Source organism: Aspergillus neoniger (genome assembly GCF_003184625.1).
Source record: "Aspergillus neoniger CBS 115656 unplaced genomic scaffold BO87scaffold_4, whole genome shotgun sequence".
Taxonomy (NCBI): Eukaryota; Fungi; Ascomycota; class Eurotiomycetes; order Eurotiales; family Aspergillaceae; genus Aspergillus; species Aspergillus neoniger.
In genome coordinates, this window is record NW_020291132.1 from 844,511 (window position 1) to 868,229 (window position 23,719).

A 23,719-nucleotide genomic window follows, 5' to 3' on the forward strand; every position below is an offset into this window, starting at 1 on the left:
TGTTATCCCCCTCATGCAACTGGCTGTGTTTCTCGATCATCCGACGAGATCGGCGGGTGGCCAATGCAGCTGCAACGCCTGCATACTACGCTGCTATTGTTCCCCTCGCAGCCCACGCGACTATTTCCATCCCCTTCCCCGCACATGAAATGACTTTTTACCCCAGAACAACCAAAATACACTCACGAAAATATGGAGCGACCCAAGGCCAACGTGTCCGCAGTCAGTCCGGCCAGCGACAATTCTGCACACCTCGACGATGACGCGAGAAGGCTGGCGGAGATGGGCTATACCCAGGACATGCAGCGGAACTTCTCCGTGCTGTCTCTCCTCGGGGTCGCCTTCTCCCTGGCAAACTCGTGGTTCGGTATCTCCGCGTCCTTGATCACAGGCATCAACTCTGGAGGCACCGTGTTGACTATCTATGGCATCCCGTGGATCGCTTTCGTTTCGACCTGCGTTGGAGTCAGCCTGTCCGAATTGGCATCGGCCATGCCCAACGCAGGTGGTCAATACTTTTGGGCCAGTGAGCTGGCACCGAGGAAGTATGCCTCTTTCGCATCCTATCTGACCGGCTGGTTGGCTTGGGCGGGCGCCATCTTTACCTGCGCCAGTGTCGCTTTAAGCTTGGCCTCTGCTGGTGTTGGCATGTGGCAGCTAACACATCCGGACTTGTATGTTTCGATTCAAGATTGGACAGCAACTTGCTGACGGTGTAGTACTCCTCAACCATGGCATTCCGTGGTAGCCTACCAGCTAGTCAACTTCTTCTCCTACCTGTTTAATTGCGTCGGCAAAGTGCTTCCCACCGTGGCCACCACAACCCTATACATCTCCCTAATCTCGTTCGTTGTCATCCTGATCACCGTTCCTGCGGCAGCTCCTACACACGGGTCGGCTGAATTCGTCTTCGCTCACTTTGTCAACTCGACGGGTTGGCCCTCTGACGGGATTGCATTCCTCGTGGGTTTAATCAATCCCAACTGGATATTCGCTTGTCTTGACTCGGCCACTCATTTGGCCGAGGAAGTCGGGCAGCCTGAACGTAGCATACCCATTGCGATCCTCTGTACCGTATTGATTGGCTTTCTCACGTCGTGGACCTACTGCATCTCCATGTTTTTCAGCCTGAACAACCTCGATGAGATACTCAATACTCCGACCGGCGTGCCCATCCTCGCTCTGTATTACCAAGCCTTGCAGAACAAAGCCGGCGCCATTGTGCTCGAGACGTTGCTTTTTGTCACCGGTATCGGATGCCAAATTGCCTGTCATACCTGGCAATCCCGCCTATGCTGGTCCTTTGCACGAGATCGAGGCCTACCCATGTCATCGTTTCTCTCCCAGGTTCATCCCACGCTGGATGTGCCACTAAATGCGCACAGCGTGAGCTGCTTCATAGTGGGTCTTCTGGGGCTGCTGTACCTTGGTTCGTCGACCGCCTTCAACAGCATGGTCACTGCGTGCATTGTGTTACTCTATGCCTCGTACGTGGTGCCGATTGTCTGCTTGCTGTGGCGTGGTCGGAATAATCTCAAGCACGGTCCCTTCTGGCTGGGGAGACTCGGCTTGGTGTGTAATATTGTGGTTCTAGCATGGACCTTGTTCTGCCTGGTTATATATTCCTTCCCTTCGGTATATCCGGTTACCACGGGCAGTAAGCCACCCCCGAGCAACACTCCCTCATCCATTTGCCTTGAAATAACTACTAACTCGACGACTACTACTACTAGATATGAACTATGTTTCTGCAGTATATGGGGTAGTTGCAGTGCTGATTGCCCTGGATTGGGTGTTGCGGGGACGCCGGTCCTTCCGGGGACAGACGGCGCGACACATGGAGGCGGCGGAGGCGACTCTCACTCAAGCGGATTATAACCACTACTAGCTATATGTTCACTTCGATGTATCTATTGGCGTCAACATTCTGCTCAGTATAGATAATTCCAAGTCAGGGTCCCAGCAAAAGTACGGTCCAGATCATGATCGGCCCGCAACGTCGTAAGCCATCAGATGGACGCCATCGTGATTGGCCAACCGCGGGGCGGGTGCCTTGAAATGATGGCTCGTATCATTACTCTTTGCGCCCAGCTTTCTCCACGTCTGGCCATCCCCATCCACACTCTCGCCATCGCAATCTCCCCTTTCTCCCTCCTGGCCTGGTCCCTTCTTCTTTTTCTTTCTTTCTCCCCTTGCTTCCTCTCGAATCTGGAATCTATTCCAATGCTCCTATCCCCGTAAGGCACCATGCCGCTCCCCTTTCGGGACAACTCTTCCTCCGGCAGGAAATCCTCCCAGCAACAACGCTACACCCCCCTACATGAATCTATCCCCGAAGAGGTCCAAGATGACCGCCGCTACTCCGAAACCTTTACCCTCTCCGACCTCTCCGATCCAGACCTCGATGAGGACTCCCGCATAAAGCTCCGCCGCGTTGACAACGCCAAGAGGTCCAACGAGGCCTCCGCCTACGCTAACCGCCGTTCCACCGATGTCGAAGCATACCTGGATAGCATTACCGAGGCGGAACAAGAGCTACTGGCAGCGGCGAGACAGTACGAGCTCACTGATGACAGCGACGATGGAGATTACACCGTGAAGAAGAAGGGACATCACCGGAGAACTTCCTCTTTCCGGAGACATACCCCCCGCACCGGATGGCGGGCATACTATTATTCTCGATGGTTGTGGCGGACGCTGGTCGTTATTTTCGTCGCACTGGGTATGATGGTCTGGGCATTCTTGAATTTGGCTTGGTCGGAAGATGAGTTTGAACGGGTTCGTTTGGCATACTTGACTTAGTGGGTGTGATGCTGATGTCTGTAGGATATGATGCCGGCGGAGTCTTGGTTTCCTACCCCAAAGGGAGGCGCGCTCGAAGAATGGGCGGAGGATTATAGGAAGGCGGAGGCACTGGTCAGCCAGATGACCCTCATCGAGAAGATCAACATCACTACCGGCATTGGATGGCAAATGGGACTTTGTGTCGGGAATACAGGTATGTCTGGTTGAAGGCTACCGATGATGGTTACTAACTGCTCAGGCTCCGCCGATCTGGTCAAGTTTCCCTCGCTGTGTCTACAGGACGGTCCCCTCGGATTGCGTTACGCCGACCTCATCTCTGCCTTCCCTGCCGGTATTACAACAGGAGCGACCTGGAACCGAGATCTGATCCGACAGCGCGGTGCGGCTCTGGGAGAGGAGGCTCGCATAAAGGGCGTCAACGTGTTGCTGGGCCCGTCGATGGGCTCCCTCGGCATGATGCCAGCGGGCGGTCGCAATTGGGAGTCGTTTGGCTCGGACCCTGTGCTGCAGGGTGTCGCCGCGGCGGAGACCATTCGCGGCATCCAGAGCAACGGCGTCATGGCCACTGCCAAACATTACATTTTGAACGAGCAAGAACATTTTCGGCAGCCAAATGAGTGGGGAATCCCCTCAGCCATGTCGTCCAACGTCGGCGACCGTGCTTTGCACGAGGTGTTTGCCTGGCCGTTTGCCGAGAGTATCCGGGCTGATGTGGCCAGCGTCATGTGTGCGTACCAGATGGTGAACAACAGCCATGCTTGTGAGAACAGCAAGCTGCTGAACGGTATTCTGAAGGACGAGATGGGCTTCCAGGGATTCGTGCAGTCGGACTGGTTGGCCCAGCGGTCAGGTATCAACAGCGCCCTAGGGGGTCTGGACATGAGTATGCCGGGTGATGGACTCCACTGGGCGGACGGAAGGTCCTTGTGGGGACCGGAATTGACTCGCGCAGTGTTGAACACCTCTGTCCCCATGGACCGGTTGAACGACATGGTGACCCGCATTGTGGCTTCCTGGTACCATCTTGGCCAGGACTTGTGGCCTCGGCCTGCTCCGGACGGTGATGGCGGGCCTACCTTTTCCTCGTGGACCAACGATGAGGTCGGATGGCTGCACCAAGGGTCGCCGGATGACGAGGCCTACGGTATCGTGAACCGGTTTATTAATGCACAGGGCGAAGGCGAGAATGCACACTCCATCATTGCTCGCAAGGTGGCGGCGGAAGGCATCGTGATGGTGAAGAATGACCAGAACACACTGCCATTGTCCCGCCGGCCAGTGAGCCCATCCGGTGGTCCCTTTCGGGTGGGCGTGTATGGCGACGACGCCGGACCGGCTGGAGGACCCAACGCCTGCCCAGACCGGGGCTGCAACCAGGGTACTCTGGCCATGGGCTGGGGTAGTGGAACGGTAGAGTTTCCCTACCTGATCAGTCCTATCGACGCTCTGAATACCGCCTGGGCCACCGAGATCGACATGCACTCGTACATGCGGAATGCCGTGATGCCCGCCGATGCTGCCGACCGAGATCTATGTCTGGTGTTTGCGAACGCTGACTCCGGCGAGGGTTACATCTCTTCGGGTGGCATTAACGGCGACCGCAGCAACCTCTTTCTGCAAAAGGGCGGCGATTCGCTGATCAAGACGGTAGCCAACAACTGTGGCGGGCCGACTGTGGTGGTGGTGCACGCCGTGGGCCCGGTGGTCGTTGAGTCTTGGATTGACCTTCCGGGCGTCGCCGCCGTCCTGTTCGCGCATCTGCCCGGACAGGAAAGTGGCAACGCTCTGGTGGACGTGCTGTTCGGGGAGGTCGATGCCAGCGGCCGGCTGCCATACACGGTGGGCAAGAGGCTCGCCGACTACGGGCCGGGAGCGCAAGTGCTGTACGAGCCCAATGCACCGGTCCCCCAGGTGGACTTTACAGATGGTCTGTACATTGACCACCGTTATTTCGACCGCCACAATATCACTCCACGATTCGAGTTTGGCTATGGGTTGTCTTACGCTACGTTCGAGTTGGCCGAACTGCAGGTGAACGCCTTGCAGTCGAAGTCGCGGCTGCCTGCGTCGAGGCCTCCAGCCATGATTTCTCCCCCATCGTACGATCTTGAACCGCCGCGCAACGAATCATTCTTCTTCCCACCAGGATTCAACGTTATTAGCAAATATATCTATCCCTACCTGCCATCTCTAGATGGCACTGATCCCGCAAACTACACACACTACCCGATCGGCTACGACAAGCCGCGGACACCATCACAAGCCGGCGGTGGCTTGGGCGGCAACCCGTCTCTGTTCGAGGAGATGGCGAACGTGGAAGTGCAGGTCCGCAACACGGGACCCCGGTCTGGTCAGACCGTAGTGCAGATGTATGTCTCCTTCCCAGAGGAGGTGACCGAGGAGGGCGACTGGGTGGAGGTGCACGATCGGAGCCCTAGCAAGACAAAGATCGAGCGGGTGCCGGAGAAGATCGACTTTCCGGTGCGTGTGCTGCGGAACTTTACCAAGGTGGCCCTGGAGCCAGGTGAAGCGCAGACAGTGTCGATGAGTCTTAGTCGAAAGGATCTGAGCTATTGGAGTGTGCGGCAGCAGAATTGGGTGATGCCGGACGGAGATTTTGAGATTTGGGTAGGGCAGAGTTCGAGAAATCTCCCGTTGCGAGGATACTATTAGATTTGGAGTATTATTAGATTTTCATGTACATATAGATTTGCTATCAATGATTTTGAAGGAACTTGCAGATCCCAGATGCGCTTATAGTTGTATTCCAGGCTTTGGCCTACTGCTACTTCGTTTCTCTCCATGCTGAACCATCGTCAGTAAGCGGGGCACTTGGAAAGAGAAGACTGAACCCACCTGAACAAGCAACACATATTCCGGCATTATTATTACACCCTATCAACGAAGATACCACTTTCCTTATCACAACTAACATCTAACACTCTAAAATCGATGCAATAAAAAGGCCCTCACACAAGACCACCGACGGATACTCCACCGTCTTACGACACAAACACAGCGCAACTGCCATGACAAGCGCGAGAAAGCACAACTACCTACTCTACCCAAGCCTCACCGTGGGCTGCGGGGCAGTGCAACGCGCATCATCATCATGGTGAGAGCAAGCCCATTACACGGCTCTCGCCCCTAACCCTTTTCGGTTTAGGACGTGAAGTTGTGTGTCCTAGTATGATTCGTTCAATCTCTCTCTCCCCCCCCTGTTATAACTACATGAACTGATTGGTTTTTTCCACGGGGTTTCCTGCGCCCGCACTGCGCGCTTCGCACGCTCCCAAGTCGCGTCTATTGGACAGGAGTGCAAAAGTGATCCCAGCAGAGTGGGTCGGCGTGCGAGAACGGGAGACCAGGACGCGTCGAGGGAGATGCTCTGGAGTATATGAATGCCCTCGAAATAGGTTGTTGTAGATGTAGTTTCTTTAGGTCTTTATCACACTATTCGAGTCATTCTGGTCTTGGTACCTTTGCTCTTCTCACTGCTCTTTGGCTCTCGTTCTTTTCCCTTTCTTTGCATACCTACCATGTCAGGAATAAACGACGCCACCTTTTTCCTAACCGGTTTACAGTTCCTCGTTGAGATTGGCCTCTTCCGGGGAGGAAAGGAGAATTTCAACAAGGTCAAGGATCTTGTTGAGGATAAAGACACGACGGAGGATTCCGTCGGTGATTGGATTTACTGTCTGGATAGGCTGGAGAGGGACTGGGGTGTTCGTGGCCTCGCAACGGCGAAGAAGTTGAAGGAGTGTGCTCAGGAGTTGGTTCGTAAGATGCAACAGATCAGGGAAAAATATGGGAAATGTCGGGGCAGTAATTGGTTGGTCCTTAGATTGAATCCAAGGGTGTATTCGGATGGTAGCGAGTTGAAAGAGTTGGAGAGGAGGTTTGAGGTTCTTGTGGATAAGTTCAATGGGGTGTTTTATTTGTGGTTGTTGTTGTGCGTTGGGATTTTCATTCTCAGTTGTCTTGGTGGTGGTAATGGTGGTTTGGTATTTTCGGGGAGAAGGATATGCTGAGATGGGACAGGATGGGATGGGATAGGATGGGATAGGTGGATGATGGATGTGGAATACGTGAGGTGGACGGCGTGAATTTGGATGGGAGGAACTATTACTCACTGCTGATATTTTGGGAATGAGGAGCCATAGATAGCAGTTCAAATCCTTTTACTTGGTATTTATTGGTGACTTGACGGGAGGAAGAAATTGGGTCAGATATCTTGTTGTTCTTAGTGTGCTTGGTGTGATCGTCCATTTAAACCAGACTGCCAGTAATGAGAATGGATTTATCACGTTATTAAGTGGATCGAGGAGTAATACATAAGGTACAAGCCGGTTTCGACCCTTTAGAATGAGGTAGTTAGGGTTTCTTCAAGGAAGATATTCCACCATATAGAGTATCACATGGCATAGAATCAGCTATGCTAATTAGCTTTGATCCCACTGTCCCAACAGCACCTACAATAAGTCATCGAGTCTCTTCTACCGCTCAACATAACCATGAGCTCATATCCATCTCTGCAGCACCAAGTACATCCCCGCTGCGGGAATACCTCCCGACCCAACCCTACCCCGTCCAACTGCACCACCAACCCAGTGGAATACTTCTCCGGATGATCTCAATGACGGTCATATCAACAAGACTACCATAGATATTTGTATAAGAAAGCCCTATCCCAACTTATACTACCATTTTTCACACCACACTTCATCCCATCTCCAAAGACGCCAAACGAAGAAAACGAACAATGAACCTCCTAACCCTCCTCCTAACCGCCCTCACCCTCCTCCCCACCCCATCCTACACCCAAGAACCCTCCACCTCATCCTCCTCTTCCTCCGATGAAGACACCTCCTCCTCCACCTCCTCCTTCACCGTAACCGCCTACCGCTCCAACTCCCCAATCAACAACCTCGCCCTAACCATCTTCTCAGGCCGCTTCTACCTCGGCGGCCGCACCTCCTCCTACTGTCCACCCGGCGTCGCCTCCGAAGGCGAATGTCCCCCAGGAAACGAGACCATTATCATCGGTGATAATGGCCTGGTACGTACCCCATCCCCACCCCATCCCCATCCCCCAATCCAAACACCTAACTAACACCACCCCCTCCGGGGACCTCAACCACCAGTCCGTCTCCGTCCCCGGCGGCCAACAAATCTATATCCTCTCAACCGGCGCCCTCTCCTTCACAGCCCCACACTCCGCCTACATGCCCCCGGGCTCCTCAACCGGCCCATTCAGCTACACGCCCGGCACACCATACGGCAGCTGGAATTACACGGGCTCTCCGGGTGGGTTCATTGCTTGTCCTGTGAAAGGCGGAGGAGGTAGTAGTAGTAGTAGTGTGCCCGGTGGGTCGTCGAGTACGCCGAAGCCGAGTTCAACGCCTACGCCGAGCAAGCATTCTGGGACGCCTTCTTCGTCGTATGTAAGTCCGTCGGTGAGTCCGTCTGCGACTCCTGGGGCGGGAGGCGGTAGGTGGATTGTGTATGTCAATTGGAAGAATGCGACTGTGCCGGGGGGGAATGTTAATGAGTGTCTTGGGTTTGGGGCGAGGGCGTGGGGGAGGAATGCGAGTGTGGGGGCTTGGGAGTATATTTGATCTTTGTTTTTAATCTAAGGGGTGGGGTGGGGATTGTATTATGGTTGGGGTTCGAAAAGGGGATTAGTCAGTTTGTATAAGGGTTGGGATGGACGAGGATAGTGTGGTGGTGGTGGCGGTAGTTACTGGTGAGTTCATTGGTTTGTTTGTTTGTTGGTATTGAAAATGCATGCATTTATTTTGTTTATTCGGTTATATGGTGGTTCACGATAGGAATGATTTTCGTTAGGATGAAGTATGATAGTAATGTATCATGCATTTAACATGGCAAGAGTATTCGTGTGAAACCAATGTATTCATTCCATATTCCTCTGTCGTAATGCTCTCAACTACCCTTGACAGACCATCCTGTCTAATTCGTACAGCTATCAGACGGTGCTGATCCGAATGTTAGACTCCTTCCCAAAAGTGATTGCAGTCTGATTTGGAGAGCATGTGTCAGTCGACGATAGGTGCTAATAGGATCACTTGGGTTGATTAGCCGAGTGTGTAGAATCCCCACCAGCTGAGAACATTGGCCGATCTGTTCCCGCAGATCGTCTGCCAGCTTGTCGGTTTCTTCTTGCAGCCTATACTTCAATGCTGGCATGCCACCGGTCGAGGCACTTGTCGCTTCGAAGACTGGTAGAGGCATCTGGGCTACAACGCTCTCGTAAAGGGTCACAATGTGGGCAAGGGTCGTATAAGTCAGCATCAGAAGGGTTAGGCTGCGATTTTCCTCCTCCGCTTCCAGAAGTCTACCTACTACGTTAATGGAGTGTTCCGTCGTTCTCACTATTATGTCCACTTCTGGCCTGTAATTGGTGTAATGCTCAAGCATGTAAACAAACCCTGCGCAGCTTAAGGTGTCATTGGCTCCAGTAGGGTCCGCCGCGTTTTGAGGGTCCGGATTTGTGGGCTCTACTGTTTCCTCGCGTGACTTGTTGATGCATTCGGCATACCCTTGAAAGGGTCCACTATGATAGCCGTGCAGGTATTTGGAGTCTGAGCCGGCAGCTGGTCCGCTGGACAGGAGATACTCCGTTGGGTACTCGCTGTATGCATTTGACTGAATTGAAGTGCGAGCCTGGACTGGAGACTTCGTAGCACTTTCTGGATCCCACGAGGAATATAGTAGAGGTTCAGGCTGTTCTTCTGGCTCGTACTCGGAGGGTGTTTGGGCGAGTATTGATCTTTCGATTATTGGAGAAGAGAGATGGGAAGCAGGATGGTGGTTGATGAAATCAGCTGGGGCTGGAGTCGACAGAATATTGCTGCTGCTCTGCTCAGCGCAATGCTCTCGTCGTCTGCCTGGCTTGCATTCACCTGGAGGGTTCACGCAGTCGATGCTCCGCTTGATACAATGGGTGCAGTCACTTTCCTCCGTGTTATATCTCTGTCATTGTGATTAGTTCACGAATCGAACGAGAATATACAGGTGAAGTGATCTGACCATACCTTGAAACAACCGCAGTTGGGGCAGTGAGGTGGTGTCATGTCTGTAGTACTGGGGTTTAAACTAAATTCTGTTGAAATTAAATCAGGCAGGAGAATGTGATTCTGATCACTGTAGCAAGAGTTCGTCTCGCGGTCTTCTGTATCTTGACCAGTATATACGGTTGGTGTATAAGTGGAGAGAGAAGCATTTATACCACTTTTCAGCAGATGTCACAAGTGACTCTTCATGATCACTTACTTCTCGGTGATTGCCGAGAAATCCAAGCTGCTGGTGAGCTTCTTGCATTCACCAACTCCAAGCTCCTGAGAGAAACATAGAATGTTCTGGATATCTGCATCTTGATCGTTGAATATGAGAAATGCGGAATTGTGAATCAGATCAGCTTGCAAACAATAGAATATCTCCGTAGAATCAACGCACGAGCATCTTGACACGATTAGCATCCATATGGAAGATTACTCTGTGGTGAGAAAGTTGTGGGAATACAGGCAAGACAAAGCCATCTTCCTTCCTTGTCTAAGGTAGAGTGTGGTTAACTCCGCGGCTGCCTAATTGGGTTCGCATCATACCTACGTGTTACACAAAGTCTGCTCGAACATCAACACAATCGACCACCAGGGCACTTTCCAGGGGAATAATTGTCACCTTCTCCCATTCAGACGCTCCAGGCCCTCCCAATCTTTCAATCCACCGCCTGCATGTCCTCTTCTGCACAGCAGCAAGATCTCTCCGGAATGTCCCCAGACATCGAAAAAGCCAGAGAGCGCATCTCCCGCTACTCCAACCAGGAACGACTCCACGAGACCAAGCTGAAAGCAACCTTAGATGCATCTCTCCAATGGCTACCGGACGGCGGGAAAGAAGCCCTCGCTAGTGACATTCTAGACGCAACGTCTGATGATAAACTTCATGAGATCTTCTTCAATGTTCTCACCATCCTAGTCTGGCCAGGTAAGTGATCACTTCAGAGGATAATAGAACCAGTACCACTGACAAGACAAGCCATACTCCAGTCAGAAGCAAGCGATGTCAAAACATCCCCAGACCAGCTTAGTCCCTTGGCAATTGCCAACAAGGCACACAAGAAGATTGTCTGAAGCGTGATGGCTCCTACTGCGTTGTTACAAGGGCTATGGATGTAGAAACATGATATTCCGAGAAAGGCAGACCAGAGGGCTTTGTTAGTACCTATGTGCAGATAGCGGCGCGTCTTCCACCTCTATTTCAGCCTTTGCTTCCATTCCTGTGCAATACTTGCTACTTCGTGCCTCTTTTATCTTTATTTTTATCTTCACTTAAAGAGACATGTAAAAGCAGAAGACTGATTATTATCTAAAGAATAATATCGAAAATAATAATATAATAATAATTGATAATAAAAATTCTTGACTACATGTTGATTTCTACATGGTCCTAAGCTGCTGGAAACAGCGTCGCCTGCCTATAGGCTTCAGGCCACGCACCCGCTCGACCCAGCCTTTGCAAACATACTATGCCCGCCCCCTTGGTATATTGTTCATGAGTCCTTGTGGGCGCTTCGTAACTAGTCACCCACTACTAGCCACCCTTGACTCGCCTTGTACTCGCCCTCCATCCCCCTTACAAACGCTGACTTCTCGCCCATGAGTCAAAATAAGGGGCTCGTTGGCGCTACGCCAATTGCGCCCTGTGAATTGCGCCAACGATCCGCTCCTCTTGGCCCCTAGTGTGGCAGTGCTTAGTCTATATAGTATATTGGCTAACCTGAACTAGTAAGTAGTTATATGGCGGTGTGAATATGGAATCCCTGTCACCTTATTTTGCCACGTTTCTGCGTATTACAAGAAAACTCATAATTTCAGTGTATACCAGTAGCTACGGATATTTACATTAATCAATCAGGCTTCAATCCATGTATATGGTCCTGACTACCCTTATTTTTCCCAGGCGAGAAACATATCCAAGAGGCGGTGAATAGGTTCTGAAAGCCGGTAGATCTGGTGGGAGTAGAATAATAATGAAAATAGTAGTAAAGGCCCAATCATTTCACACGTCTCAAGCACTGCCACCGTACTTTCACGGAAGGGCGGGAAGGATAAATAACCCTGCCTTGTCCTTCCTAACACTACTTAGTATGTCTCCGCCAAACTGTGCAACCCTTACTAAGGTATGGCTTCCTCCAGTCCTCGCCTCAATGGCGCTTTTTTAGCTGCCAAGCAGGAATTTCTGATGTCGGTTGGCGACCCTGCCTTGTCCAAATCCATCTCTACAATAACTTCTATTGATGACATAAACGGGTTCCTTTTACAGCTCGAAGAAGCCCAGTCAAAGACTCATGGGCTTCGCGATCTACAGAGAATCAAGCCATTCCTTGACGGACTGGAACAATTTGCGGGGGTGATCGAGCAATTTGTCTCAATAAAGCCAGAAATTGGTGCCGTAATATGGGGGCCGATAAAGCTCTTGCTAAAGGTTGCAGACAACACCTTAGCGTCGTATGACGCGATTGTCAACACCATGGGCCTTATTGGAGAGAGACTTCCTTTCTTTCAACAGTATACAGACTTGTTCAAAGAAAGCGACAGAGTGAGGGATGTTCTGGTGTTGTTTTATCGCGACATCCTCGACTTCTACGCAATTGCTCTCAAATTCTTTAAAGCAAAGCGTGAGCGACAGTGAAAGTTGATACTTGGTTCAAGAACTAACATTATACTTATATTACAGACTGGAAAACTGTGTTCGGATTTGCCTGGCCAAGGCACAGAGAGAGAATTAATATTGTAGTTGACAATATAGAGCGACATTCTCTTCTATTGACAGCTAGTGTGAACTTTGAGCATATTCGTGAAGCGCATGACGCTCGAATTGAGGAATTCAGGAAGTGGGAAAAAACGTTCGAATTCCAGGAGGAACAGAGTTTAAGAGGAATCCAAACCGATATTTCACCCACGCTTTACGACGAGGAGTTAGATCGATTGCGAATGTCAACCTGTGCCAGAACAGGCAAATGGCTAGCTAAAGAAAAAACGCTGAATTACTGGTTCGACAAGAATAATTCAACCTCTAGATTGGTATGGCTTCACGGAGGCCCAGGAGAGGGTATGTTTCAATTCCCTGTTACAGTCAATATGCCATGCTAAGGAAACGCAAATGAATAGGCAAAACTTATCTATCATCTATGATCATCGAGAGAGCAATACAGTCTTCACACACGACGCTATTTGCATTCCTCAGCTACCGACAAGCAAGCGTAAAAACTATTTCAATCTTTCACTCGCTTATATTTCAGCTTGTCACGAGCGACGAAATCGACAAGACACTCAGACGAGACCTGCGGGCACGATTGCACGAGATATTCCTGTCCAGTCAGCGAAGTCTCAAGAGCAATACAAAATTTGTCTGTGAAACCCTATCCGAATTACTTAAATGTGTTGGACAGAGTCATATCATCATTGATGGGTTAGACGAAATCGTGGAGCTCGAGAGGGGGATCATCACGGGCGAACTTCTGAAAATACTTCAAGAGTGTCCCGAGGTTAGAATTTTGATCAGTAGCCGACATGAGGACGATCTTAGGATGGCTCTAAATGTCAGCAAATACAAAGCCATTCGGGCAGCTGACAATAACAGTGGGTGTATTCAAGCTTATGTGTCTATAACCACACAAGAATGGCTGGAGGAGACATCCTTCAACGAACTAGAGCGGACAGAAATCAATCGCTCGGTAGCTCGCTTATCTTCCAAGGCCAGAGGTACGCTGAGCTCCCTGAACTTCTCTTCCGATCTTGGCAATGTTAACATTATAGGCATGTTTCTCTACGCGAGGGTTGTGATGGACCATTTGAAAATGTGCCATAGCCTGGAAATGATCCAAAGAGAACTAGAGGTTCTCCCAGAAAATTTACATGAAGCGTATGCAAAGTTCTCATTCGCCGCACCTCGATGACTGATTTCATCTTAGATACGCCCGCGTTCTCCAACGCCTCAATGATCTTCATCCAACATCAAAAGACCTATGCCGACGAGCTTTGGGCTGGATTGGATGCTCTTCTATCCCCCTACAACTGCAGGAGCTTTCTTTTGCGCTCAGTATAATCCCTGGCTCCGAATCGAATCTTCTTGGCTCCCCGACCTCGATCAATGTCCTACGATTGTGTGGCCCTATTGTCGAGGTGTGTGGAAACTATGTTCAATTTGTGCATTTCACAGTGAAAGAGTTGGGAGCCCACATTCTTTTTCAAACACAGAGATGGCTAATATACCAGCAGATATCTCTTCAATCTGCCAACCGCGACTTTCGTGCAAAGCCTGGATGCAACTCTAGATATCGCCCTAACGGTCTTGACTTATCTTTCCCTCGATATATTCGATGTCGATATAAGCGAAGAGCAGATTTCGAGGAATATAATCACCGGGGCATATTGCTTACATTGGTTTGCTACGTTCCAGTTGCTAGAGATTTTGAACAGATCCCTCGAACTTCTCGATGGCCGGCCTCCCCCGGCAAAGCTCATTGATCTCCTGGAACGTTTTATCGAAGAACGCGAAAATCTTGATTTTGAGGGAGGCTCTAGTTCAGTAACTAAAAATGCCACATTTGAACCCCTGAAAGACTTGCCCCATATTCGCGACTTTCTTGGCCATTTTGTTGCACTCTGCCAACTTGACACTGGCACTTGGAAGCTCGAGTCCCCCTATGGTATGACACTATCCATCAAACTTTCATCCTCCGAAAGATACTCGCGGATATTGACTGGACTGGTTCAATGTTAGACCCTTTGAGCACCCAGCTACGGGTACCCCCATGGACAAAAAGAGACCCAACAACACTTTCGTTCACTTCATGTGTCCTTCACCAAAAGTTCGAACAGATTCTGTGCCATGGAAAAGAGCATATGGAGCGCTGTAACTGTGAAATCCTGCAAAGATTATATGGAACACGTTTGTTTAGATGCCACTACTCTCTGTGTCAATCCTGGAGAACTTCATTCGAGGCTGAAGTTGACAGGGAAAGTCACTGCAAAAACCACGACAGGCCTTTCACTTGCCCGTATCTCGGGTGTGAATTCAACACTCTTGGCTTTATCTCTGATTCGCAACTGCGCAGGCATCAAGCGCAATGCCATGCCACGGCGCCTCGGAAGCAAATATCCGGCATGGAGGACCCAGATCCGGATGAGCTTATACCTTTATTGTTTGATTTGATATCATTGGGTATGGTTAACGAGATCAAACGGCTCTCCACGCGAATTTCACAGCTGGACCCCAATACCCAATATTCTTTGCTTGCCGAATCCTCCCGCTGTGGTTCAATTTCAATGGTTGAGAGCATTTTCAAGTCGTGTACACTTACTGCCCACCAGGCCACCCTCGTCATATCCGAACAATCCATTCAGCATGGGAACTCGGAGGTTTTCGCGTGGATTGCGCCAATGGCCAAGGAAAATGCGCGAGGTGACTCGTTGAGAAAAGTTTCGATATATGCTATCAATACTGATTCCCCAGCTATTTTTGACACTTGGAAAAGTGTCTTTTCTGACGCCTTGTGCTCTTATTATCCCAGGAAACATGGAGCCCCTTATTGGGATCTGGAGCTTGCGTGGCAACCATACACAATCATGGATACCCTTATTGAAGAGATAGAGGACCCAGTCAAGCAGGAACGGCTCGCAGATATTTGGAGAGAACAGGCTGCTAAAAACTACTTTGACAAGTCCCAGCTTGGAAATGCATTATTGGCAGTATCCAGAACAACATGCTCCATCCCCCTCGCAAGGGCGCTCATTGAAGTGGGTGCCGATATAAACTTCCAAGATATCCCACCGCCTGAAGTCAAATTGGGGACTTATGCACAAAAAACGGTGAAATCCCCTTTGCATGAAGCAACATTGAAGGCTACATCTCAAGCTGCCACTTTCATCAAGTTCCTCCTTCTGCAGGGAGCAAACCCGGATTTAGATTGCAATACGAAGAATTTGATGTATCCAAACAAGGCAAATCCATCAACAATCAAGACGCCTGGGATGAACAATGGAGCGAAACGGATTGCGAAATGGCTAGGTATGGATTGGAAGGAGTTGGTAAAGTGGGCATCTGAACAGAGGTTGCATTGCTCAAACAATTGAATTTCCTATCAAGTTGAACATGTGCTATATTTAATTCCTCACTAAGCAAGACTCGATCTTCAAGGCAATTCTTTCGGCATTCGGAAGTTAATATCAAAGTTTGACGGCCCGCTGAAGCTATCACGAGCGAGAGCTCAAAATCCTTTTTAATGCCTGTTTGAAGTGTCAGTAAATTACTTCATGGTGTCAAGGCTTCATGGGCTTCTATACATCAAGCTTCTGCCCTTCGATTCCGGGCTGAGCCGGATTCCCCTCATCTAACGATTTTTCTACCAGCCTCAATTTCGATTGCTGAACTTCTTGAACATACTTCTCGCAACAGATCACTGTCAGCCACCTTGCTTTGAAGAGATGCGGTTGAGTTAGAAAAAAGACCAGCAGTCACCTTTTCGATGGAGTTGTTCACAATATAGCGGATCGCGAATACAGGACGGGTTTGACCTATGCGGTGAATCCGGCTGAGTGCTTGAGCTTCAGTCATAGGATTCCATTGCGGCTCAACAATATGCACGTAGTCAGCTGCTGTAAGATCAACACTACAGTCACCATTATGATATCAGATTAGTTCCGCGACTACTGGCACGCCCTGTAGACATCTATTCAACATACCCCTCAGAAATACTACCGATGCTCGCAAGCATGACGGTACAACCGTAGTTGTTTTGAAACTCTTTGAGCGCTAAAGCTCGGTTTCCAAGTGATGTTTGCCCATCGATACGCTGAAAAGTTAACTTGGCCGTCCTCAGGGCGACCTCTATGAGATCAAGCATTCTCGTCCAGCAGCTGAAGATGACGCTGACGATGGAATGAGTCTAAGTTTGCACTTTCTGGTAACCAGGTCCTCCGACTTACCTCTTGGTTGGTGCTTCTTCGCCTCTCAAATGATTCTCCCTTTGCTCCTGTAAAACGTTTCTCATTATTGCCCTGACTTTCGAGGATGGCTGAACATAGCCAGTCTGCCCACCGGCGTCCATCGACTCCGAGGGTTTCTCAGACACATCCGCAGGTTGGCTGTGATCTGATGCGTTCTGAGATACCCCGGGGTCTTCATGAACATCTGTGTGGTCTTTTGAAAGAGTGTGAGTACGCCATAGCTGCACTGCTGGTGGCTTTAGGAGTCTCTCGCCGTGATTACATATCAATCTCAAAACATTGATAACAGACAGCATAGTATTCCAAGATGGGTCATTGCCGCTCTCATCAACTCTGGAACTCATAGCCAAAGCTAGGGCTCTGGATTTGAAGAAGTCATAAAGCTGGCGCTCAGATGACTCCAAATCAATGAAATGCTCTTTCTCAGTCCGGTCAGGTATATTGTTTTGTCCGTGAACATGACGCTTGGTTCTCCGTAAACATGTCGCGTTGATAAGTTTCTTCAACCGCTGGAGCCCTATGGAAAAGCCATGGCTTTCATGGATTGGGATGCGAACCCAGTGAGCAAAGGCCTTTCGGCCAGACTGACCCTCGAATGGGGTAACTCTAAGGAATGATAGCAACGCCCCATAGTCATCCAAGCGGTTTTGAATAGGGGTTCCTGTCAAACACCACCGATACGATGTATGGAGCTGATAAACCGCCTCAAAAGCTTTACTAGTCCAATTCCGTATATGGTGAGCTGTGGCAGTTAGTACAGACATTCCTTTGACAGATGAACACCATTTGAAGAAAGAGAAGGGAAGAAAAAAAAAAGAAAAGAAAAGAAAGATGACCAACCTTCGTCGAGAACAACCCGAGCCCATTTCCGAGCCTCCGAGAAAAGAATGCTACCATTCGGCTGGTCAGACCATTCACGCCGGACAGTCTCATAGGTAGTCAACACTATATCGTGCAAGTGAAACACTGAAGACAAAGTTTGCCTATGGGAGCCGTGATAAACAGCAAAGCTTATTCGCGCAGGACGAAAATGTCTGGGCAGTGGCTCAAATGTCAGTGCGCTATTGAGCGAAAAGAAAGCAGGGGAAAACACCTTTCGATCTGCTGCTGCCATCCGGGAATTGCTAGATTCTATTAGCTTGCACTATTTAACGAATATCTCGGGTGACCATTTACTTGAAGCTGTTGTCACAATGAGCGTAGCCCGGGGACCTATGTTTGTTGAGGCCAGGTTGTCTAAATGATAGGCAATGAGAGCTAGCATGCTCAGCGACTTCCCAAGACCCATTTCCTACTCTGTGTTAGTGGTTTCTCGCATGGCGTGGCTATGGGAACCCACATCAGCTAGTAGTCCGCCACGGAGAGGAGTGGGCGGCGTGTCTCTTCTGACACCGGTGACAACGTGATGGTACCTGTTCGATTAAACTGGGTTTTTCAAGTAAAATTCAATTTCTTCCTGTGTATGTACCTTGTCTCACCACAGCTGTCTCTCACTGCCTCCCATAGACCTGGGAATTTGTTTCCTTCGGAGCTGCCACGCTCTTTCTCCACCATCATAGCCAATGCTTTCAATTGATGCCTAGAACACACTTAATGAAGCGAAATACAATTTCAACAATACCAACTTACTCTCGAAGTGGAGTACTCAAGCGGACACTCTGCTCAACGCGCCTGTATATTTCTGGGCCATCAGCCGAGTCAAAGGTCTTGAGAACCTCTTTCTTTGTGTCAAGGCCAAGTTCCTCTTCACGATCTGCAATCTTCATATCGTCGTGCATGGTAAGATCTTCCAGTTGCGGCATGTCCATGTTAGGAGGTAGGAAGTACTGAGGGTTGTTGTAGGGAACTGTCGGGTCACAACGGATAGGGTGTTGAAGATATAGGCCATCGTGTGAGAGAATCCGTCCCAGTTTGTAAATGTCGTGATGCTTCGCATATATTATAACATGTGCTACAAGACCCTGGCTCCGTAGCCTTGGTTGATAGCCTTGATGATTTTTCACGTGGTTTTCTCCTTTGAGAACCTTCGGAGGTGAAATCAGCGAGGAAAGTGTTAAGTCGCAATCTTGTACAAGCTGACTCAATATGTATGAGTGAAACATTCCTATGTACTTTTTGCAATGGACGTCATAGAGCTTGAAAATACTCCCTGATACTCGCATATCGGTATAGAAGAAATGTGCATCCTTTTCAGAAAAAACATGACCCGAAGCCAGTAGATTGACCTTTGCTAATAAGCACGTTGTTCCCTTCAAATGAGGCCTAAGGACGTGCTCACCATTCCCAAGCATACGTCATAGGACGTTGGAACGTTGCTGCTAGACTGACTGATTTTCGCGTGCTCGATGCACTGAAAAATCCGCGTTTGTGGAGATGCGCAAGCAGACCCAAGGGGCTGACTAGGGCGCTCTCCTAGCCGCGGAAGTTTGATTTCACGGCCGGAGGAGACACCTTCTGAGCTCTCAAGCGCATCCCCTTTCCGCTTAACTGTCCCTTTCTCTGCGTTCTGGAGGTCCAAAGTCATGGCTGAGGATTCGGGGAAGGTCCGAAAACACCATCAACAGGGCTCACGATTCCCCTGAGGATTGGAGTCCTTTCCTTTAGCTGGAAAGCACCGCCCCGTGACAATGCACCTAGTGCAAAATGGGGGTTTGGACCCCCAAGACGTCGATCCCTGATTTGCTGGCGAACAACAGGGATTCGGGCTTGGAAGACTTCCAAAGCTGATACAGCTAGCTGCTAGGGGACGTTGCGTCTATGTATGCCAAGATACAGAATGTTTCAAATGGAACTGGATAAGATACTGCCCGTGGTATCTTTTCGAACGCTACGGGTTATGCGGGAGATCGGCTCCAAGGTTGCGCTGTCCCATGACCGCGTGTTAGTTAGCCAGGGCAGCCGCAACACAGGCGCTACACATCTCTGGCGATGGCAAGCAGTCTCCATTGCCAGTTGACGGTTGAACTGGTTGCCTAGTGCAGATGCCAAGACCCCAATTATTTCAGGTGGGTCAAGTCCACCCAATAATGTTCTACCTAACTATTCTCCGCACATACTAAGCCACGCAAGCTTGCAAGTAATTATTACTACAGAGTAGATGGGTGGCTTATTTGCTCGGCTCACCTTCCGCTAAATTGACACATCTAGGATCCCTCCTACCGCCTTTCCTCCAGAAGAAGAAGGGACAACGACTGTCATTAAGCTATTCTATTGGGTTCAGTGCAGCCTATCATTAGCAGTGACGTAGCCTAAACTCGTGAGTTCAGACATAAAGGTCGGCCCGTGGTATATATCTATCCAGGATGATCCACGACAGCTTGAAGACTATATTACAAAGGTGATACCACCTATGATTGCAAGTGTGAAGGATAAGTATGTACACTAAGATGTTTGACACTACTGGTGGATAACTGGTAATAAAGTGTGAGCGGAAGAGGATACAGGGACCACGGATGCCCCGCTAGTATTAGGGCAATTCAGTATCTATCTATCTATGTGCAGATAGCGCACATCATGCCGTATTTTATTTCCTACTGGAATAAATCTGCAGTGAGATTCCCCCTATATCTATTGATTGTCTGCCAGTAATACTGCTAAGACATCACTGAAATATAGATGACCACCGTCTGGGAAACCCTATGCCGCTACTTCCCTGCCATCCACCAAGCCCGAATGAAGGCCGGTGGCATCAATTCCCTAGTAAACAGCCTATCTAACAGCTTCTTGCTGGATCTGTCAACAAATCTAGTATTCAGTCGTTTCGCTCTCGCTTTCAAAGCAACAGTAAGTCTCGAATTTTACATCATTATTATTACTGCTACTTCATTATATTGATAACCCCCGATCAAATAGGACCGCCCAAACGTCTACAAAACCGTACGATTCAGCGCGTGTCCAACTAGCCTACTGATACCCGATGAAATCGAGTTCAAGCGAGCAACGGCGCCTGGTTCAGAACATCTGGAACTACCGAGCAAGGATCTCCTCGACTGCCACTACCGTCTAGCCCAGATCCTCAACGCCTGTGGTGATGATATGGCTTTCTTACCTTGTAAACACCGGGATCATTGGAAGTACCACATCAGGTGGAATGTCGAGGCAATGCTCGATGGGGATGCTGATCTTAGTGGATATTTGGAGACTGCGCTGTGGTCGGGGTAGAGGTAGAGGGTGATACTATTTGATGCGATATGTAATTCTCAGGTTAATCTGTTGCTATTAAGCTATGCTTTGGTCCAAATTGCGGTCAGTATCAAGTCTCTTGCTCTCATTTATTGTCACACGGTTGGATCCACCTAGAGTCGCCTCCTTTTCCTCCTCTTCCTCTCATTAGTATCAATCATCATCAATCATATGGTTTTACATATCTCGCTGCATTCATGAATGCAATGACTCTTGCTTGATAACTGAGATATTAGAAAGACAGGACATGTAACATGACAATTTTAAAGTAGCAGTAACTTATGTTAATCGACACCGAAGAAGTCCGTATATATCCTCTTCAAGTAAATTGGTCTATAGACCATACTAACATGTCAACAGCTGAACCGAACAGGACTCAAGGCTACACTCATGATTTTTGTATCTTGGTCCCAAGGTATGTGAAGTAATTCAATGTAAGCGTTGATGATAATTTGATAATCCTAGAGGAAATGCATCCATTCATTCAATATGTGTAATGCCATAGTAACAATCGCAAGAGCAATGATAATAATAAAAATGATAATAAGTCCAGCCTATCAAACCCATCCATCCTAATAATATGAACAATCAAAACCCATGCCATAAACATATCGTAACACCATTACGTTCGAAATCAACTGCAAGCAAGCTAGCTAGCTACTCAGCTCACAGCTTAGCAGCCGGCTCGGCCTTGCCCGCCGACGAAATCTCATTGTACAACAAACTCGTGAGGAAATCGGCATAGTCCTCGCCCGTCACCTGGCCGGCAAAGTACCGCGCCGCGAGCTGGAACTTGTTGCCCTGGGGACCCTTGGCGGCCAGACTGTCAGCCTGCTCCTGCAGGAGACGCAGTGCGTATGCCTTGTCGACCTTCTTGCCGTCGGAGGTCGTGATGCCGTGGTGCGTCCATTGCCAGAGCTGACTGCGGGAGACTTCGGCGGTGGCGGCGTCCTCCTGTTCCTTTGTTAGTATACATTCCATAATGTGCGTGAGAAAGAGGGAAGAGATTGAGGCGTACCATCAGGAAGTTGATGGGGATGCAGCCCACACCGCGGAGCCATCCCTCCATGTAGGACAGACCGATGTTCAGGTTCTTGCGGATGCCGTCCTCGGTGATCTTGCCGGGGACGTTGGTGTTCAGGAGATCGTTAGCGGTGATGTGGACGTCCTCGCGACGGACGAACAGCTGGTTGGGAGTGGGCATGTAGGTGTTGAAGATCTCCGAGGCGATGGAAGCCAGAGCAGGGTGGGCAACCCAGGTGCCGTCGTGGCCGGCGCGCACTTCACGTAGCTTGTCGGCGCGCACGCTCTCCATGGCCTTGTCGTTGGCGGTGGGGTCGTTCTTGATGGGGATTTGAGCGGCCATGCCTCCCTGTAAAATTATTAGTATCATCTTTATATAAAACCTTGAGGTTAAGGGGATGGGAACCTACCATAGCATGCACTCCTCTGCGGTGGCAAGTCTTAATCAACAACTTCACATACGCATCCATAAACGGCACGGTCATAGTAACGTCCGAACGATCCGGAAGCACAAAGTTGGGGTGCTTGCGGAACTTCTTGATGAAGGAGAAGATGTAATCCCAACGACCACAGTTCAATCCAGAGCTGTGTTCACGCAACTCGTAGATAATCTCATCCATCTCAAACGCCGCCGAGATGGTCTCGATCAGCACGGTACCACGGATCGTTCCGCGCGGCATGCCAATGTAGTCCTGAGCCAGGTTGAAGACGTCGTTCCACAGACGCGCCTCGAGGTGCGACTCCATCTTGGGGAGGTAGAAGTACGGGCCGAACCCGCGGGCAACGAGCTCCTTGGCATTGTGGTAGAAGTACAGACCGAAGTCGAACAGACTGCCGGAGATGGGGGTGCCGTCGACAGTGAAATGCTTCTCGTCGAGGTGCCAGCCACGAGCGCGAGCAATGAGAGTGGGGAGCACGCGGTCTGTCCGCAGCTTGTATTCCTTGCCACCCTGTGTGAAGTCGACCTGGCGGCGGATGGCGTCGTAGAGGTTGACTTGGCCGTTGATCATGTTTTCCCAGGTGGGTGCGCTAGAATCTGTTTGTTGTTAGATGCTATTCTTAGGAAAAATCTGGGGTGGGAAAGTGGGCATACCCTCGAAATCAGCCATGTATGTCCAGACATCCGAGTTCAACGCGTTGACGACCATCTTGCGATCTGTGGGACCGGTGATTTCCACACGGCGGTCGACGAGACCCGGAGCCGGGGGAGCACCCTTCCAGGCATCGTTCTCACGAATGTGCTTTGTCTCGGGCAGGAAGTCGGGGAGGTGGCCCTTGTCGATCTCGGCCTGGCGGTCAATGCGACGCTGGAGGAGGGCCTTGCGAGTAGGGTTAAAGGTGCGGTGGAGGATGGCGAGGAAGGCACAGGCGTCCTTGGTGAGGATCTTGCGAGCATCCGAGCTCACATTGCCGAGGATGACGACGTCCTTGAGTTGGGTGTCGACTTGCACCATGGTGGAGGATGGATTGAGAGTCTTTATCTTATCGGGAAGTATATGAGGGGGAAAGGGTATACTAGATACTATCCGGACCGGCAGGATAGAAGTACTGAAGATGAGATGATATGAAGAAGGAAGCAGCGAAGAAGACTTCAAGAACAACCAGCACTATTATAAGCTACCAGATGAGGAGGGAGAGCAAGAGAATATATGTTCTACACAGCGACTACGTCAGTC

General features: G+C 49.8%; 10 protein-coding genes across 10 annotated transcripts; 7 read left to right on the forward strand and 3 right to left on the reverse strand.

Moving 5' to 3' along the window:
* Positions 1-192: 192 nt before the first annotated feature.
* On the forward strand, positions 193-1,888 carry BO87DRAFT_300091 (choline transport protein; the record flags this gene model as incomplete). Its single annotated transcript, XM_025619121.1, has 3 exons — positions 193-674; positions 720-1,657; positions 1,734-1,888. 3 exons carry the CDS (start codon positions 193-195, stop codon positions 1,886-1,888), a joined length of 1,575 nt encoding a protein of 524 aa, XP_025483799.1.
* A 359-nt stretch (positions 1,889-2,247) lies between these two features.
* On the forward strand, positions 2,248-5,478 carry BO87DRAFT_300208 (beta-glucosidase; the record flags this gene model as incomplete). The annotated part of the gene is made up of 3 exons (XM_025619123.1): positions 2,248-2,778; positions 2,827-2,998; positions 3,044-5,478. The coding sequence occupies 3 exons, from the start codon at positions 2,248-2,250 to the stop codon at positions 5,476-5,478; spliced, it is 3,138 nt and encodes a 1,045-aa protein (XP_025483800.1).
* A 788-nt stretch (positions 5,479-6,266) lies between these two features.
* BO87DRAFT_373196 (uncharacterized protein) lies at positions 6,267-7,049 on the forward strand. The gene has a single exon (XM_025622484.1). The coding sequence runs from the start codon at positions 6,345-6,347 to the stop codon at positions 6,834-6,836; it is 492 nt and encodes a 163-aa protein (XP_025483801.1). The 5' UTR covers positions 6,267-6,344; the 3' UTR covers positions 6,837-7,049.
* Positions 7,050-7,546: 497 nt separating this feature from the next.
* On the forward strand, positions 7,547-8,423 carry BO87DRAFT_446201 (putative IgE-binding protein; the record flags this gene model as incomplete). The annotated part of the gene is made up of 3 exons (XM_025628203.1): positions 7,547-7,864; positions 7,950-8,151; positions 8,293-8,423. The coding sequence occupies exons 1-3, from the start codon at positions 7,568-7,570 to the stop codon at positions 8,421-8,423; spliced, it is 630 nt and encodes a 209-aa protein (XP_025483802.1). The 5' UTR covers positions 7,547-7,567.
* A 313-nt stretch (positions 8,424-8,736) lies between these two features.
* Positions 8,737-10,101, reverse strand: BO87DRAFT_412931 (uncharacterized protein). Its single transcript, XM_025626536.1, has 2 exons — positions 9,861-10,101; positions 8,737-9,798 (listed from the first exon to the last, which is right to left on the reverse strand). Exons 1-2 carry the CDS (start codon positions 9,897-9,899, stop codon positions 8,776-8,778), a joined length of 1,062 nt encoding a protein of 353 aa, XP_025483803.1. The 5' UTR covers positions 9,900-10,101; the 3' UTR covers positions 8,737-8,775.
* A 372-nt stretch (positions 10,102-10,473) lies between these two features.
* BO87DRAFT_412932 (uncharacterized protein) lies at positions 10,474-11,158 on the forward strand. Its single transcript, XM_025626537.1, has 2 exons — positions 10,474-10,812; positions 10,864-11,158. Exons 1-2 carry the CDS (start codon positions 10,560-10,562, stop codon positions 10,956-10,958), a joined length of 348 nt encoding a protein of 115 aa, XP_025483804.1. The 5' UTR covers positions 10,474-10,559; the 3' UTR covers positions 10,959-11,158.
* An 829-nt stretch (positions 11,159-11,987) lies between these two features.
* Positions 11,988-16,068, forward strand: BO87DRAFT_351111 (uncharacterized protein). The gene is made up of 7 exons (XM_025621114.1): positions 11,988-12,505; positions 12,565-12,939; positions 12,999-13,592; positions 13,647-13,752; positions 13,802-14,056; positions 14,109-14,539; positions 14,614-16,068. The coding sequence occupies exons 1-7, from the start codon at positions 12,010-12,012 to the stop codon at positions 15,963-15,965; spliced, it is 3,609 nt and encodes a 1,202-aa protein (XP_025483805.1). The 5' UTR covers positions 11,988-12,009; the 3' UTR covers positions 15,966-16,068.
* On the reverse strand, positions 15,989-19,591 carry BO87DRAFT_373199 (DEAD/DEAH box helicase). Its single transcript, XM_025622485.1, has 12 exons — positions 19,117-19,591; positions 18,468-19,063; positions 18,307-18,417; positions 18,178-18,250; positions 18,015-18,129; positions 17,932-17,962; positions 17,679-17,872; positions 16,818-17,580; positions 16,575-16,760; positions 16,351-16,501; positions 16,176-16,274; positions 15,989-16,118 (listed from the first exon to the last, which is right to left on the reverse strand). The coding sequence occupies exons 1-12, from the start codon at positions 19,360-19,362 to the stop codon at positions 16,086-16,088; spliced, it is 2,598 nt and encodes an 865-aa protein (XP_025483806.1). The 5' UTR covers positions 19,363-19,591; the 3' UTR covers positions 15,989-16,085.
* Positions 19,592-20,277: 686 nt separating this feature from the next.
* BO87DRAFT_412935 (uncharacterized protein) lies at positions 20,278-20,999 on the forward strand (the record flags this gene model as incomplete). Its single annotated transcript, XM_025626538.1, has 3 exons — positions 20,278-20,387; positions 20,454-20,621; positions 20,691-20,999. Exons 1-3 carry the CDS (start codon positions 20,352-20,354, stop codon positions 20,997-20,999), a joined length of 513 nt encoding a protein of 170 aa, XP_025483807.1. The 5' UTR covers positions 20,278-20,351.
* A 481-nt stretch (positions 21,000-21,480) lies between these two features.
* BO87DRAFT_326799 (malate synthase) lies at positions 21,481-23,675 on the reverse strand. Its single transcript, XM_025620161.1, has 4 exons — positions 23,137-23,675; positions 22,454-23,079; positions 22,039-22,392; positions 21,481-21,974 (listed from the first exon to the last, which is right to left on the reverse strand). The coding sequence occupies exons 1-4, from the start codon at positions 23,495-23,497 to the stop codon at positions 21,687-21,689; spliced, it is 1,629 nt and encodes a 542-aa protein (XP_025483808.1). The 5' UTR covers positions 23,498-23,675; the 3' UTR covers positions 21,481-21,686.
* Positions 23,676-23,719: the final 44 nt, after the last annotated feature.

What these genes read in the sequence shown, in the direction of transcription:
- BO87DRAFT_373196 (XM_025622484.1), top strand. Translation starts at nt 6,345, where the DNA reads ATGTCAGGAATAAACGACGCCACCTTTTTCCTAACCGGTTTACAGTTC.
- BO87DRAFT_412931 (XM_025626536.1), bottom strand. Translation starts at nt 9,899, where the DNA reads ATGACACCACCTCACTGCCCCAACTGCGGTTGTTTCAAG. An exon ending in CCAACTGCGGTTGTTTCAAG is followed by an intron (nt 9,799 to 9,860) that starts GTATGGTCAGAT and finishes TCACAATGACAG; the next exon opens with AGATATAACACGGAGGAAAG.
- BO87DRAFT_412932 (XM_025626537.1), top strand. Translation starts at nt 10,560, where the DNA reads ATGTCCTCTTCTGCACAGCAGCAAGATCTCTCCGGAATGTCCCCAGAC. An exon ending in CACCATCCTAGTCTGGCCAG is followed by an intron (nt 10,813 to 10,863) that starts GTAAGTGATCAC and finishes TGACAAGACAAG; the next exon opens with CCATACTCCAGTCAGAAGCA.
- BO87DRAFT_351111 (XM_025621114.1), top strand. Translation starts at nt 12,010, where the DNA reads ATGGCTTCCTCCAGTCCTCGCCTCAATGGCGCTTTTTTAGCTGCCAAG. An exon ending in CAAATTCTTTAAAGCAAAGC is followed by an intron (nt 12,506 to 12,564) that starts GTGAGCGACAGT and finishes CTTATATTACAG; the next exon opens with ACTGGAAAACTGTGTTCGGA. An exon ending in TCACGGAGGCCCAGGAGAGG is followed by an intron (nt 12,940 to 12,998) that starts GTATGTTTCAAT and finishes GCAAATGAATAG; the next exon opens with GCAAAACTTATCTATCATCT.
- BO87DRAFT_373199 (XM_025622485.1), bottom strand. Translation starts at nt 19,362, where the DNA reads ATGACTTTGGACCTCCAGAACGCAGAGAAAGGGACAGTTAAGCGGAAA. An exon ending in GAAGAAGCACCAACCAAGAG is followed by an intron (nt 16,761 to 16,817) that starts GTAAGTCGGAGG and finishes TTCCATCGTCAG; the next exon opens with CGTCATCTTCAGCTGCTGGA. An exon ending in TCGAAGGGCAGAAGCTTGAT is followed by an intron (nt 16,119 to 16,175) that starts GTATAGAAGCCC and finishes CACTTCAAACAG; the next exon opens with GCATTAAAAAGGATTTTGAG.
- BO87DRAFT_326799 (XM_025620161.1), bottom strand. Translation starts at nt 23,497, where the DNA reads ATGGTGCAAGTCGACACCCAACTCAAGGACGTCGTCATCCTCGGCAAT. An exon ending in GCAGAGGAGTGCATGCTATG is followed by an intron (nt 22,393 to 22,453) that starts GTAGGTTCCCAT and finishes ATAATTTTACAG; the next exon opens with GGAGGCATGGCCGCTCAAAT. An exon ending in TCCCCATCAACTTCCTGATG is followed by an intron (nt 21,975 to 22,038) that starts GTACGCCTCAAT and finishes ACAAAGGAACAG; the next exon opens with GAGGACGCCGCCACCGCCGA.